Source organism: Canis lupus, chromosome 7, assembly GCF_048164855.1.
Source record: "Canis lupus baileyi chromosome 7, mCanLup2.hap1, whole genome shotgun sequence".
NCBI lineage: Eukaryota > Metazoa > Chordata > Mammalia > Carnivora > Canidae > Canis > Canis lupus.
Genome location: NC_132844.1, coordinates 61,767,875 through 61,782,080, shown reverse-complemented (window position 1 = coordinate 61,782,080; position 14,206 = coordinate 61,767,875). Strand labels below are relative to the sequence as shown.

Here is a 14,206-nt window from a genome sequence, read left to right as displayed (position 1 = left end):
GTCACTCAGGCGTCCCTGGTGATAATATCTTTAATGGCTTCCTTCTTTTAGGGTCTGGCTATTCTTTCTGGTCACAGGTGACTGTCACAAAAAAAGACCCCCCCACACACATCTAGGGCAGTATGGTCTGCTTTATTCCCTTATCTGTGGTTTCCTGACACCTCATCATTTTGGGGATTTCTGTGAGGCTGATCCCGCAGGCCCCTACCTACCTCTCCCTACCCAGCCCCACCAGTCCCTTACTCAAAAAGACTTGATTCTCGGTCCCCTCTCCCCAAGAGAGGCCTCAACACCCCTCCAGAGCCTGAGTCCCGAGCAAAGCTGGTGCTGGCCACACCCTCCCCATAAGCCAAGGTTGGCAACCCCTCCAAAGTCAAGAGAGAGGGAAGTCACCTGAATGCGATTCCACATTGGTGCAGCTGCCGGCCCCCATCCCCCCCCGCCCCCCCCCCCCCCCCCCGCAGCCCTCATTTTACATCAAACTGCCTCTTCTGACTTGGAGTTCGTTGGTGGGCGGGTGGATTTCCCATCTTGTCTTCTCTCCTCTGGTCCAGAAGAGCCATGAAGGCAGAGGGCCCCTGACGCGGTGCCGGTGCCGGGTGGCCTGAGTGAGTCCCTGGCCACTGCCACCTAGAGGCAGATCCAGCGGTGTGCTGGAGCCAGCTCCCATGGGCCTGAGGGGGAGGACTGGGGGCATCTCTCAACTCCACAGCCAGTGACTTCATGTTGGTGACCTCTGAAGCCAGCAGCAGAGGCCTGCAAACTGGGGTTTCTTTTTTTCTAGACAGCCTGTCGTTAACTCTTTGCCAGCACACCACTGGGTGAATCCATTTCTAGGAGTCCCAGCTCATTCTAGGTGGGGAGATGCATTCAATGGAGCATCCTTTTGGAGCATAAGAGTTTGGGGCTGGGATGGGATGGAGGGACAGGATTCTGGAGATCCAGACATGCATCAAGGCCCCAGGCCTCCCTGGATGCCATTCTCTGAAAAGAAGATGGTGAGTAGGGAAGAAGGATGTGAGCCCCCCTAGAGGTCCCTCACAGTAGAGAGTCCAGGATTTTCTGTTTGTTGTTGGTAGGCGCACTCTCTCTCTCAAAAGTCAGAGGCTTTCCTCAAGTGCCTGGCAATCCTCGGCGGGAAGCCGGCCACTTGGCTTCTGTACCAGGTCTCTCCTGCCCAGTTATCGGTATTTGCGGAGCGGCAGGGGAAGGAGCCTGGGGTCTCTTCGTATGCAGACTTGCCCTTAACTCCCAGCTTCTAGAGCGACCCTTCTCTCTACTCCAGCCTCTCCAGTCCAAAGCTCCAGAATGATCTCCAGCCAGGGGCGAGAGATGGATGCCCAGAGATGTCCATCCTGCTGCCTTGCAGAAGGCATCTGGGGAACCCTTTGCTCCTTCCACAGGCTTTCCACTTGTCCTCCTATTTCTGCTCCACTCCGTCCTGCACCCCAGCTTCCAGGGCACCTCTGCACCCACTCTGAGCCTGCAGAGCCCTGTGCCAGGTGTAGGTGCTGTGTCCCTACCAACCTCCACATCCTCCTGTTCTCTGAAAGTGTTTGGGTTTCGACTTCCTGAGCGCTGAGATCCATCTGCCTTCTGTTGTCCAACATTTTATTAGAACCTCTCACCTGCTGTCTTCTCTCCCTTTGTCTCTGTGGGTTGGTAGGTTTAAACATTTTATTGCCATTTTAGTTGATTTTGAAAAGCAGAGAAAAATTCAAGTTTTTGGTCTCGGTGTAACTAAAAGTTATATATCCACTCAACCACCCAGGAGACCCTTGCTGAGTCCCCGAAGGTGGAGTCTTTAGGTTGCAAAGATGAACTGGAACCATGTCTGCCCTCCCCACGGGAGAACCTGCTGGGGTGTGATGGGGGCCCAGCATTTTCACTCCAGCTGGGATACCTTCTCCTCTCCACTGGGAGTGGTCTCCCCCTTGAGGTTCACCTTGGTAGTGCAGCCTTGATGGAAGCTTCGGGGACCTTTCAAAGAAGCTGGCCCAGGTCCCCATCGGTGTGGGTGGGATAGTTTTAGAAGGCAAAGGCCGGGTGCTTAGAGCTCTGCTCTGTTTCTGTGGAGGTGGAGAGTGGGGACAGGATCAGTCAGGCCCTCCCATCTCTTAGCTCGGCTTCCACCTCCGCACACCTGCCCCCCACACTCCCTCTCCTTGGCACCATTCGGCCAGGTGTCTCCTCTCACCTGCTATGGCACCTGTCCCAGGAGGGATTCCTGTAGACAAAGCAGCCTGGGGAAGCCACCAGGCCTCTCTACTGTGTCCACCGCATAAGCTGTCCACCCTGCCCCTCTGTACCTCTCTTGTGTGTCCACCTCTTCTTGCAGGCCTCGGTATGGATCCCAACCCTCCTGACTTGGTAACCGTGTCTGGGAGAATGGAGAGTGGGATAGAGAGAGGCCACAGGAGAGGGAAAAGCTGGGCTCTGGGATTGGGAAGCTGGCGGACTTCTTTCCCACCTTGGGACAGAGAAAAGGGGTGAGGAGCTCCCCATCCAAAGGTTTTGAGACCCGTCACTGGAATTGTTTCTGCAGAAGGGCCACAGGGAAGACGTTGGAGTAGGAGCCCTAGGGCTTTCCCCCCACCCCCACCTGGGCCTTCCTCAGAGATTTAAGGGTTTAGGTTAAAAGCATGGTGGTGAGATGGAAAACTTTGGTACCACCACTTCAAATTTCTGTGAACCTCAATGATTTTCTTTCTTTCTTTCTTTCTTTCTTTCTTTTCTTTCTTTCTTTCTATTTATTTATTTATTTATTTATTTATTTATTTATTTATTCATGAGAGACACACAGAGAGAGGCAGAGACACAGGCAGAGGGAGAAGCCGGCTACCTGCAGGGAGCCTGATGCGGGACTCGACCCCAGGACCCTGGGATCACGCCCTGAACTGAAGGCAGATGCACAACCTCTGAGCCACCCAGACATCACTCAGGATGATTTTTCTGTCCCCTGTTCCTCTTGTGTCACGTGGAAATAATCCCACCTCACAGGGCCATTGTAAGCCTATTCCGAAAGCTTAGCTCGGCACCCTGGACACAGGAGCCGTTGGTTGGTAGCTCCATCCTACTTCAGCCTTTAATTCCTCCTTCCATCGTGAGTGCACGCACTCACTCACTCAATGTTTTCCTGCGCTCGAGCCCCTGTCAGGTGTCACCCTCCAAAGGTAACGGAGGAGTGTTGCCTGAGGGGAGTGTTTGCAGAGAAGTGGGCATAGCTCAGGGACTGGTGACCTGCTCGGGGAGTGGCCACAGGTGGAAGCCCTTCTGACTCCCGAGCCTGAGTGGTGGAGGGAGGCAGCTCTGTCCCAGGAGCCCAGAGAGGGAGCTTTCGTAGGAGCTGTGGTTGAGGTAGAAGAAAACAACCAGGGCCCAAACTGGGACCCAGTAGGGAGGGCGGGGAACAAATACCCAGCCTTTTCTCTCCTACTGGTCTCCTTCCACGGCTTCCCAGTGGATGAATTCCCAGAGGGCAGAGGAGCCCCAGTGATCCCCATCCACAGGAGTCAGCCCCCTGGGGCTCAGGGCACGCAGCCTCTACCCGGAGTTCCTGAAGACAGGCTGACAATATTTTTTTGTATTTTATTTTTTAAATGATTTTATATCTTTATTCATGAGAGACACAGAAAAAGAGGCAGAGACATAGGCAGAGGGAGAAGCAGGCTCCCTGCAGGGAGCCTGATGCGGGACTTGATCCCAGGACCCCAGGATCACGACCTGAAGGCAGACGCTCAACCGCTGAGCCCCCCAGGCATCCCGACAGGCTGACAATGAACAGCTGCTTATAATTCGAGAAATAAATGAGCACCATGTATGTTATTGTAGAAGTATGAATGTTGTCACACATGTGAAGGTGACTTCTGTGACTTCCACCTTCTGCTGTTCCTGCCTTTGCACAGTCCTCCTCCTCTGAGTGTGGGGGACACCCGTGACTCGCTGCTAACCCACAGAACGTGGCAAAGGTAATGGGTTGGCGTTGCCTTGCTTAGTTATGTTATATAAGCTTCAGTTGTAGCAGACTGGAGAGAGATTCTTCTTGCTGGCTCAATGAAATAAGTGGCCACATTGAGGAGTCCATGTAGCAAGGAACTTTGGACTGCTTCTAGAAACTGCAGGCAGCCTCTAGGACCTGAGAGTGGCCTCTAGACTGTATCCAGCAAGAAGCCAGGGCCCTCTGTCCTATAGCCAGGAAATGAATTCAGCCAACAACCTGAATGATGTGGAATTGGATTCTTCCCCAGTCAAGCCTCCGGATGCCAACACGGTCCAAATGACACCACAGCCCCTTGAGACCTGGGGCAGAGGACCCAGTGAAGCTATGCTCAGACTCCTGGCCCCCAGTGACCACGGGATAATAAATGTGTAGAGTTGGAAGCTACTGACCTTGTGGTAATGTTCGAGCAGCATAGAAAGCTCATATAACACATAAGCAAACTGTCAGTGCACTGAGGTCAGAAAACTGAATTCTGCAGAGGGGGGGGCATGTTTGTGCTCTGGAGGGAGGGTGGGGAGGATGTAAATAGGGAGTGATGGAAAGATGAGCTGTTCCCTCATCCTTGAGGCTTTCAGTCCAAACCCCGAACCCGAGAGGACTCCATGGACAAAGACGCCAGCCTGGGCCCCAGGTCCACTGCCTCCAGCCCCATATCCAAGACACACCCCAGACAGCTTGATGGAAGCGGGCAGGCCCCAGCGGCCTGCATTCATCACTCTGCCTAGTGCGCCCTGCATTCATCACTTTAGGCAGAGGAGAGGCAAAGCCGTCCTGTTTGGTTTCTTTTTCAAAAATAGCTATCCTCTGTTTTTGTGAGCAACATGCGTTTACTAGAAACCATTTAAAAATACAGATAATTCTTAAAAAGCAAAGATTAAAATTTCACTGGTGATGTCATGACCCAGAGATGAGCCCTGTTAACATTTTGACTGCTTCCTTCTAGTTACAAGTATCATGAATACAACAGTGCTGTGTGATAGGGACAACCCTCATCACAGATGGGCCCCTAAGATTGGCCTGGGAACTTTCTGGGAGAGGCAGTAGCAGCTTACCATGCACCTGCATGCTGTCACCTTCACACACACACACACACACACACACACACACGTCCCCTAGTCCACTAGGCACGCATTCATTGTCCCCTATCCCTATGCCCCTGGCAGGCGGTGGTATCAAGTGTGGAATCAAATGGAAGGTTGAATTCAGGCCTTTCAGGATGAGAAAGATTCAGTCCCTAGGAATGTAAGAGTGTAGTCAGAAGAGGACCAGTGAGTGTGTGTACATGGCCATGTGTACTTGTACAGTGTTAGGTAGGAGGACTTTTCCCCCTGGCTGCTCAGGACTCTGTCTCGGAAGCCCACAAACTGCATCACTCAGGTGCTCTCATATATTAACTATCCGTGGTGTGACTGGAACCCCTTAATTGTGATGGTCAAGTGCAGTGCACAGCCTCGACAACTGTACACAGCAGCCCTGTCAGGAGCCCACAGTAGGGCCAGCTGTTGAAGAGGAACCAGCTCTATCTCCTATGTACCTCAATTCCACGTCGGAGGACAGGGACCAAAAACACTAAGAACGCACTCAAAAACAGAAGGGAATGGAGGTAACAGGATCAGAACAACCACTGCCTGGTAAGAAGGGATAAGGAGATTGCAAAATGGGTAAGAAAATCCTCTCACCTATCAGCTCAAGGCTATAATCCTGGGCCTCTGCTTCCCTAAGCTTTGTTCTATTTTCACTCCTCTTTCCTAGGAGCGGTTCCCATTGGCTGCAAGGGTTTAGTGGGGACTTAACACTGGTTCTCTGGCATCTCCTGGTTTGCACGTCCCCCCATCACCTTTGTCCCTCTGCTCACCTCCTCCCCGCATTTCCTTGCGCCGTCAGACCCTCTTTGCTCAGCTCTGGAGGACTCTGGCCTGTGAGCGAGGAGGACCCAGCGCTAGAAGGCCCAGCACCCCGTGTGCAGCGGCGGCGAGAACAGGACCCGTCCGCCTCGGGCCCCAGCCACCCGCAGGCCCGGGAGATGGGCAATGTAATGGACGGCAAGTCGGTGGAGGAGCTGAGCAGCACCGAGTGCCACCAGTGGTACAAGAAGTTCATGACCGAGTGCCCCTCGGGCCAGCTCACCCTCTACGAGTTCCGCCAGTTTTTCGGCCTCAAGAACCTGAGCCCGTCTGCCAGCCAGTATGTGGAGCAGATGTTCGAGACCTTTGACTTCAACAAAGTGAGCAGAGGCCTGGGTGGAGGGGGGCGCTGGAGGGTCCCCCCGGGAGGCACGGCCTGCACAGGCTGCGGGGAGCAGGTGCCAGGACGTGGTGTCTGCCGGAGGAGGGAGCGTGCCTCTGTGTAGCTGGGGCTACGTTAGGGAGTCAATTGACCTAATATTCACTGAGCACCTACTGTGAGTCAGGCACTAGGGGTTCAGAGGTGAACCAGACCCCTCTGTGCCCTCACTTGCCAGCGGAAGACAGAGCGGTCTGCAGGTTCGTGTACCCAGGAGCCCAGTCTAACGGCTTCCCCTGCCTCTTGCACACACATGTCTTGGTTTACTCCAGAACAAGGGCAAACACTTACGAGACAGTCACCGAGCACCCTACTAAGTGGCAGGTGCTGCACCTGGTGCTTTTGCCCAGACCCTTAGGTGCTCACAGGGTGGAGGAGGAGAAGGAGGAGTGGAGCGGAGAGAGCAGGGTGAGAAGCCTCCATTTCCTGGTGGCCTGGCACAGGCAGGCCCTTCTTATGTGGCTCGTCCCTGATGCTCTGTGGTCACTTCTGATGCTCTGGTGACAGGCGAGGCTGCCTGGTCGCTGGGACGTCCAGGTTCCTCCCAACTCCAAAGTGTCCAGTGACCTCAGCTCACCTTCTCTCAAGTGGGTCTGAAGGTCTGCACAGTGGTCAAGTTGTACTCTCCCTGTGCAATCACCGGGACACTGGGTGAGGACCTCCTGGTTAGCTAGAGGCTGCACAAGGAGCTGGGCACAGTGAGTTTTCATCAGCTGGGTGGCCTTGTGCCCAGCATCTCCCCCATCCTCAGCTCAGTACCCACATCTGCCATGGATGTTGAGAGTATGAGTTAAGATGTGTGTTGGTTTCAAGAGCAAATTTTCCATTTATTTGGAGCAATTGAGTCAAGATGCAGTAGTAGAAGGACCCAAGTCTCTGAACCAGTCTCCCCCCCCCCCACCCCCCCCCCCCCGCTGGCGCTCACTTGAAGCACAGGATGTGGCAATGCTCTACCGTGAGTCCACCTCCAGCCAGGGAGAGGCTGCCCAGAGCCTTCCTGGCCCCCCTCGCTGCCCAGAGGTCCAAACACCACTGTGCCCAGGGCTTCTAAGGATAGCTGGGGCTCAGAGGCTATTTAAAACTCACTAATATTTAGGGTCAAGGGCCAAAGCAGATTATGGGCTTTAGGTCCCAAGCTCAAGGGCAGCATCCTGGTGCTCACTGGCTTTCCTGGAGGAGCTGTGGGGGAACAGAATACTGGAGCCTGTGGCATGGAGACCAGAAAGGATGGTTATCTCTCTGCTGGAGCCCCCAGTGCTCCAGAAGAAGGAATAACTCCTGAACAGGAGGAGGAAAGTCAATGGTTGAGCCTCAACATCTTACACCCCAACACACCGAAATATCTCAGCTTCTCATCTGCTAGGGAAACCTTTGGGGTCAAGACACATCTCCAGAAGGACCCCCTACAGTCACATGTCTGACTCCAGGGAGGGACAACCCACCAACCCTGCATTTGCAGGCACCACCTCTATTGTCCCAAACCTGACCTCTTTGATTACACCACACACGCCTTCACCTTAGGGCCTTTGTCACACCCGGGATCCTCTTCCTCCAGAATTCTGCTTGGCTCACACCTTCCCCTGCTATAAGTCTCCATCCCACTGACACCTGCCCAGATGTCCTGGTTGAAACCCTGTTTAACTGGGGCTAGCCCCTGCCCCTGCACTTCTGGTCCCATCATCCCACTCCAGAGCAGGTCTCATCTTCTAAGACATGATACCAAATAACACTTTGACACTATTTGTTTTCTGTCTCCCTTGCTGGAATGTGAGCTCCACAAGGGCAGAGATTTTTTCATCTGTCCAGTTCAGTCCTGTATCTTCAGCACCTAGAACAGTGCCTGGACCATCGTAGGTGGTACTTAACAAGTATTTGTTATATGAGTGAATGAACATGTGAGAAATCATGAGTTCTATGGGCGGATTATGTGTTTTATAGTACACATTAATTTAAATGCATCACTGGGAACCCTGGGTGGCTCAGCAGTTGAGTGTCTGCCTTCAGCTCAGGTCATGATCCCGGGATCCTGGATCGAGTCCCACATGGGATCCCTGCAGGAAACCTGCTTTTCTGTCTGCCTATGTGTCTACCTCTCTGTGTGTCTCTCATTTTTATTAAAAAATAAAATTTTTTAAATATTTATTTATTTTCTAAAGATTTTATTTATTTATTCACGAGAGACAGAGAGAGAGAGAGAGGCAGAGACACAGGCAGAGGGTGAAGCAGGCTCCATGCAGGGAGCCTGACATTGGACTCGATCCTGGGTCTCCAGGATCACACCCTGGGCTGTAGGCGGCACTAAACCGCTGCACCACCAGGGCTGCCCAATTTTTTAAAAATTTAAATACATCACTACTAAAATGAAGAGCATCTTTGTGACCTTTCAAGGGCCTCATCTATACCAATGGTATAAATCACACTTGGGACAATGTTGCCTTCTACCCATTGTCCTGAGCACAGAGCAGTGGAGCACATGGGCTAAGACACGGGACACCCAAATGGGAAACTTTTTTTTTTTTTTAAGATTTTATTTATTTATTCATGAGAGACACCGGGAGAGAGGCAGAGACACAGGCAGAGGGAGAAGCGGGCTCCATGCAGGGAGCCCAATGCGGAACTCGATCCCAGGACCCCGGGATCATGCCCTGAGCCCAAGGCAGATGCTCAACCACTGAGCCCCCCAGGTGCCCTCCAAATGGGGAGTCAAACAGGGCTGTGCAAATGATGGCCTGTGGGCCTGTTTTTACAAATGACGTTTCATTAGAACAAACCCCACTCCCGTGTTTACACATCGCCCAAACTGAAATATTTGCTGTGTGGCCCTTTGCAGAAAAAGTCTGCAACCCCTGAGTGAGCAGGCAAGTAGGATCCTAGGGGACTGTGCTGGACGGGCAGGGCTGGGGGTGCAGCAGCGTGAGCACTGAGTGTGGCGGGGAGGGGGGCCGGAGGAGGAGGTAAGCATGTGCTTTGCTTGCTTCAAAGTTTTGCCTGGGCTTGGCCATGCCTGGCACTCGCACAGGTGCACACAAATTGATGTAAATCTTCACTTCTGCGTCTGAGCGCCAGGTAGGATTTAGGAGACCTGGTTTCTAGCCAAGGCTTGCGCGTTCGTTGGTTGTGGGATCTAAGTCCTCTCAACTTCAGCTTTCCTCTGAAAATGGGGACAAAAATCCCACCTCCCAGGGGGTGTGATTAAATGAGGAAAGCATATCATTACTGAATCTAACCCGTCCCACAGTCTTGAAAAGTGGGCACTGTCATTCCCCACTGTCCAGCTGAGGAACCGAGACCCAGAGATACCCCCTGACTTACCCAAGGTCACACCTCTCCTAGGACGTCAATTAGCTCTTCCTGGTGCGAGAGCCCCCTACTTTTCCATTGCCCCTTTTTAGCCTTTTTTTTTTTTAATTATAAAAGTAATTTTGAAAAAAAAAGTAATTTTGTACAGCTCGCTGTAAACATTTCCCACAATAGACAAAAAAAGTGAAAAGCACAAGTGTCCTCGCCCTATGTCTTTGCCCCGTTTCCTCTTGCCCAGGGAAAACCTCCTTGATTGTTTCTCTTGCTTCTCTGAGCATTGTGGCATGGGGGGGCCTTGCTCTATTCTGAGGACAACCCGGGCCTGGATTGGGCAAGGATGGAATGAGCTAAGGCGTACGTGAAAGCCTATGAACACAGGGAAGCACCACGCGAAGGTTCACTATGATCATGACACCCACTGTGGGGCTGCGGCTCATCAAGGCCTCACCTGAGGCCCAGGGCTGGGACAGCCCAATCTCAGAGGCCATCCTTCCCAGCGTCTGACACATCTTTAATAACCGAGCTCCAGCCCCTGCTTGCATACTTTCAGTGGCAGGGAGCTCATTACTACATAAGGCTGGCAAATCTCCCTGTCAGAGGTCTTTTTTCTGACCCCAGATGTGCCTCTGGGTAACTTCCTGGTCCCAGGACCAGGGTCATGAGTAAGTGGAGGAACAGGAGCCGGACTCCAAGTTCACACACTCTGAGTCCAGTGCTCCTTACCTTAGCCTCTCTGCACAACACAGGCTTCCCTCCATGAGCTTCCCTCGGCTTGGGGGCCAGATGAGCAGAGGCAGGCCTCTGTTCTCGGTTTCCCTGACCCCACTGGTGGGGCTGGCAGGGGTGAACAGGGGGTCAGCCTGTGACATTTGGGGGACCCCGGAGAAATACCCCACAGGCAGGTCCAGTGCCACTCTCTCCCATGGTCAACCCCTTTCCCAGGAAGCCTCCCCAAGCCTCTTCTCTGGCCTTTGCCCCGGCAGAGTTGTGTGTTCTTGGTCTGTGACTCCATCCTGTCCTGTCTAGGTGTGTTGTCGTTGCATTACGTCGTGATGGCACAGTGGTCTCATTATAAAAATGAGCACAGGAAGTGAGGAAGTGTAGTGACAGTAATAGCTAACATTTCCTGAGGGCTGGCTGTATGCAAGGCAATGTTGAGTGCTTTAGATCCAGAAACTCACTTAATGGGGCGTCTGGGTGGCTCAGTGGCTGAGCGGCTGCCTTCGGCCCAGGTCGTGATTCTGAGATCCTGGGATCCTGAGATCCCAGGTTGGGGTCCTGGGATCGAATCCCACCTTGGGCTCCCTGCATGGTGCCTGCTTCTCCCTCTGTCTGTGTCTTTACCTCTCTCTCATGAATAAATAAATAAAATCTTAAAAAAAAAAAAAAGAAATTCACTTAATCCCACCACAATCCCACAGAGGTAGGTACTATCATAACTAGTATAGATGAGGAGATTGAGACATCGAGTCCTTTGCCCCATCGAGGCAGGATTCAAACCTGTGCCCCAACACCGCATTCCCACCTGGACCGGGTCCATACCCTACTGAAATCTGAAGCCACTCTCAGGGGCGTAGCAGTTGTTCAGCAGAGTTGGAGGAATGGGAAGGAGAAGGGTGCTCCCTGCCTCCCCATCTACCTCCTGCCCTCTCCGCAGCTGGGAAAAGCATGCATTTCCCCGGCAGTGGGGTTTCAGTTCCTCTTCCCCCACCTGCACACCTTTTCGCAACAGGAAGGGCTCCAGTTTGAGAATCACCTGGGAGCAGCCAGTGCCCGCAGGCACCAAAATACCAGTGAAGGGAGAGCACCACCTTTCAGCCTGGGGCCAATGGGGCGCCGGGCGGGCAGCCCGGGCTGGACACAACGCTGGGGGGCTGGGGGGCGGCTCCGGGCAGGAAGGCTCAGCCTGTGGCGCGGCCTCTGGGAGCGGCTCACGGCGGCCGCGCCTCTCGCCCAGGACGGCTACATCGACTTCATGGAGTACGTGGCGGCGCTCAGCCTGGTCCTCAAGGGGAAGGTGGAACAGAAGCTGCGCTGGTACTTCAAGCTCTACGACGTCGATGGCAACGGATGCATCGACCGCGATGAGCTGCTCACCATCATCCGGGTAACTGCAGGTGCAGAGGGCCGACAGCCCGAGGGCCAGGGCGGGGCGGGTGGGCAGGGTGGGTCTTCAGCAGGTGAACTGCGGTCTCAGGAGGGGACAGGATTGGGACCCAGGGTGAGTCCGGGGCAGGGGTAGGGGGAGGCAGCTGCAAGACCTGGGCCTCCCGCCATCCTGTCTTGGGAGCTTTTTCTTTTTCTTTTCTCTCTTCTTCTTCTTTTTTTTTTTTTTTTAAGATTTTATTCATTCATTCATTCATTCATTCGTTCATTCGTTCATTCATTCATGAGAGACACACAGAGAGAGGCAGAGACACAGGCAGAGGGAGAAGCAGGCTCCCTGCAGGGAGGCTGATGCGGGACTCCACCCCAGGACCCCGGGCAGACGCTCAACCACTGAGCCACCTGGGTGCCCCAGGCCTGTTTTCTCACCTGTACGGACACAAGCCCTTGCACCCCAGCACGGTCTCCAGTGCCCACTCGGTGGCTCAGGCACCAGCTAGGAAGGCTCCTCTCACTTCTTCTCCCCAGGCCATCCGAGCCATTAACCCCTGCAGCGACTCAACCATGAGTGCCGAAGAGTTCACCAATACGGTGTTCTCCAAGATCGATGTCAACGGGGATGGTGAGGAGGCGGAGATGGGGGCTGCCAGGGGCGGGGCAGGAGGGGAGGAGGAGGCACAAAGGGGCTCTGCCCTCGGCCCCAGGAGTTGGATTTTAGGGACCTCCAGACCAGACTTTGGTCCCTGGCTCCTTTGCCTGCTACCCGCTCAGTCTTGGCTCTGAGCCCCCCATGTAAGACTCCAGCTCGCCCCCCGCCCCCACGATCCCACCAAGGAGATGGGAGGGAACACCCTCCCTGCCCTGACTCCCTTTTCTCTCTGTCCCAGGGGAACTCTCCCTGGAGGAGTTCATTGAGGGCGTCCAGAAGGACCAGATGCTCCTGGACACGCTGACACGGAGCCTGGACCTCACCCGTATCGTGAGAAGGCTCCAGAACGGGGAGCAAGAGGAGGAAGGGGCGGAGGGGGCAGGCGGTGGGGGCACTGAGGCAGCTGGCTGAGCCCACTGCCAGTGTCCTTCTGTACTGGGGAGGGGATGTGTGTTGGTGCCTGGGGTCGTCATTGTAATACTAGATCCAGTCTACTGAACTGAAAGGCACAGTCGCCTCTTTGGGGTGCACGGCCGGGGCAGAAGGGCAGGGGTGGGAGTCCAGAAGGATGGTTCCTGAACCCTGTGCTTGACTCAGCTGGTGGTGACTGCTCCCTGCTGGGGACCCCCAGAGCCCTTCCCTGGCTTCTCCCGGCTTCTCCCAGCTTTCCGTACTGAGCTTCTCCAGTCCCACTCTTTCTTAGGCCAGGAGGCTCTGTCGCAGAACTGGGCTTTCATGGACTCTGACGGAATCCTATAGATCGGGGGGCTGCAGCTTCCGTCTGGGCATTTTGATCACACACTCAACCTGCACCCAGCACCCTGGAGCCTACTTCTGTGGTGCGTTGATTTGTTCCTCCCTTCCACAAAGCATTTATCGAACACCTCCTTTGTATTAATGCTAGATATTGGACATGCCAAAAAGAGGATAGTTCTTATCCGTAAGGAACTAACAGGCTAAGCATCATTATAATAAAATATGCTAAGAGAAGCTATGGTACTGGACAAAGTCCTCATTTATCCAGAGGAAATCGGTCTTTATGCAGAAGTGACTGCACAGCACCTGTACTTCCGCTACTGGCCCTGCAGTGGCCTGTGGTGCCATGTGGTTTCCCACAGCTCTGTGACTCGTTGCCTGTGGCGAGCGTCCTGGCCATCCCTGGTCTAACCTAAATCCCTCTTGCTGCAGTGACACCTGACACCAGTTGGGAAGTGGGACAGGCTATTGGAGGGGGTGGGCATTCCCATTCTTTGCACACCCCAACTTTAGGAATACCTGTCCAAGAACTTGGGGAGAGACACAGGCCGAAGTCGTTGTGATCATTTTTTCAAAGATGCTCCTTCTTCTGGGCTTTGAGTCATCACTTCGGCTGGGTGTGGGGAAGTACAAGGAGTGAATAAAAATCCAAGGGTAGGAGAGAGAAAATAAGGGGCAAGAGGAATGAAGCCTCAGCTGGCAGAGAGCCCCTTCCTCACCCCAAGGGGTGGGGTGGGGACAAGAGGGTCCTACCCATCACCGGGACCACCCTAGACCAGGAAGGCAGCCAGGGCCTGAGCACAGACATGGTGGGAAGGTGGAGGTCAGTGCCAGGAACAGCCAGGGAAAAACATGGTTGACATTTCTTCTCCTTCTCTTGGTGGCTGCCTCTTGGGAAATCCTGAAGGTGGGAGGTGGGAGGGTATTTGAACAGAATTAGGACATTTCCCCAAAGTCAAGGCACATACCACCTTCATGACTTGGGGACAGATCTATGTCCCACCTGGGTTAATTATTTTTCAATCAGCTGTTTTTTGCCTAAGATTTGTTTTAAAAATTCTTTTTCAAGATTTAATTTATTTTAGAGAGCAAGTGAGCATAAACAGGGAGGA

The 14,206-nt window shown here is 53.7% G+C and overlaps 1 protein-coding gene across 1 annotated transcript; it reads left to right on the top strand.

Annotated features, from left to right (window-relative positions):
• Nucleotides 1-2,797: 2,797 nt before the first annotated feature.
• GUCA1A (guanylate cyclase activator 1A) lies at nucleotides 2,798-14,201 on the top strand. The gene is made up of 5 exons (XM_072833022.1): nucleotides 2,798-5,631; nucleotides 5,753-6,224; nucleotides 11,541-11,690; nucleotides 12,218-12,311; nucleotides 12,577-14,201. The coding sequence occupies exons 2-5, from the start codon at nucleotides 6,024-6,026 to the stop codon at nucleotides 12,747-12,749; spliced, it is 618 nt and encodes a 205-aa protein (XP_072689123.1). The 5' UTR covers nucleotides 2,798-5,631; nucleotides 5,753-6,023; the 3' UTR covers nucleotides 12,750-14,201.
• Nucleotides 14,202-14,206: the final 5 nt, after the last annotated feature.

Excerpts from the sequence above, each read along its gene's own strand:
- GUCA1A (XM_072833022.1), top strand. The coding sequence starts at position 6,024 with ATGGGCAATGTAATGGACGGCAAGTCGGTGGAGGAGCTGAGCAGCACC. Across the intron at positions 6,225-11,540 it reads AGACCTTTGACTTCAACAAA|GACGGCTACATCGACTTCAT; the intron begins GTGAGCAGAGGC and ends CCTCTCGCCCAG. Across the intron at positions 12,312-12,576 it reads GATCGATGTCAACGGGGATG|GGGAACTCTCCCTGGAGGAG; the intron begins GTGAGGAGGCGG and ends TCTCTGTCCCAG.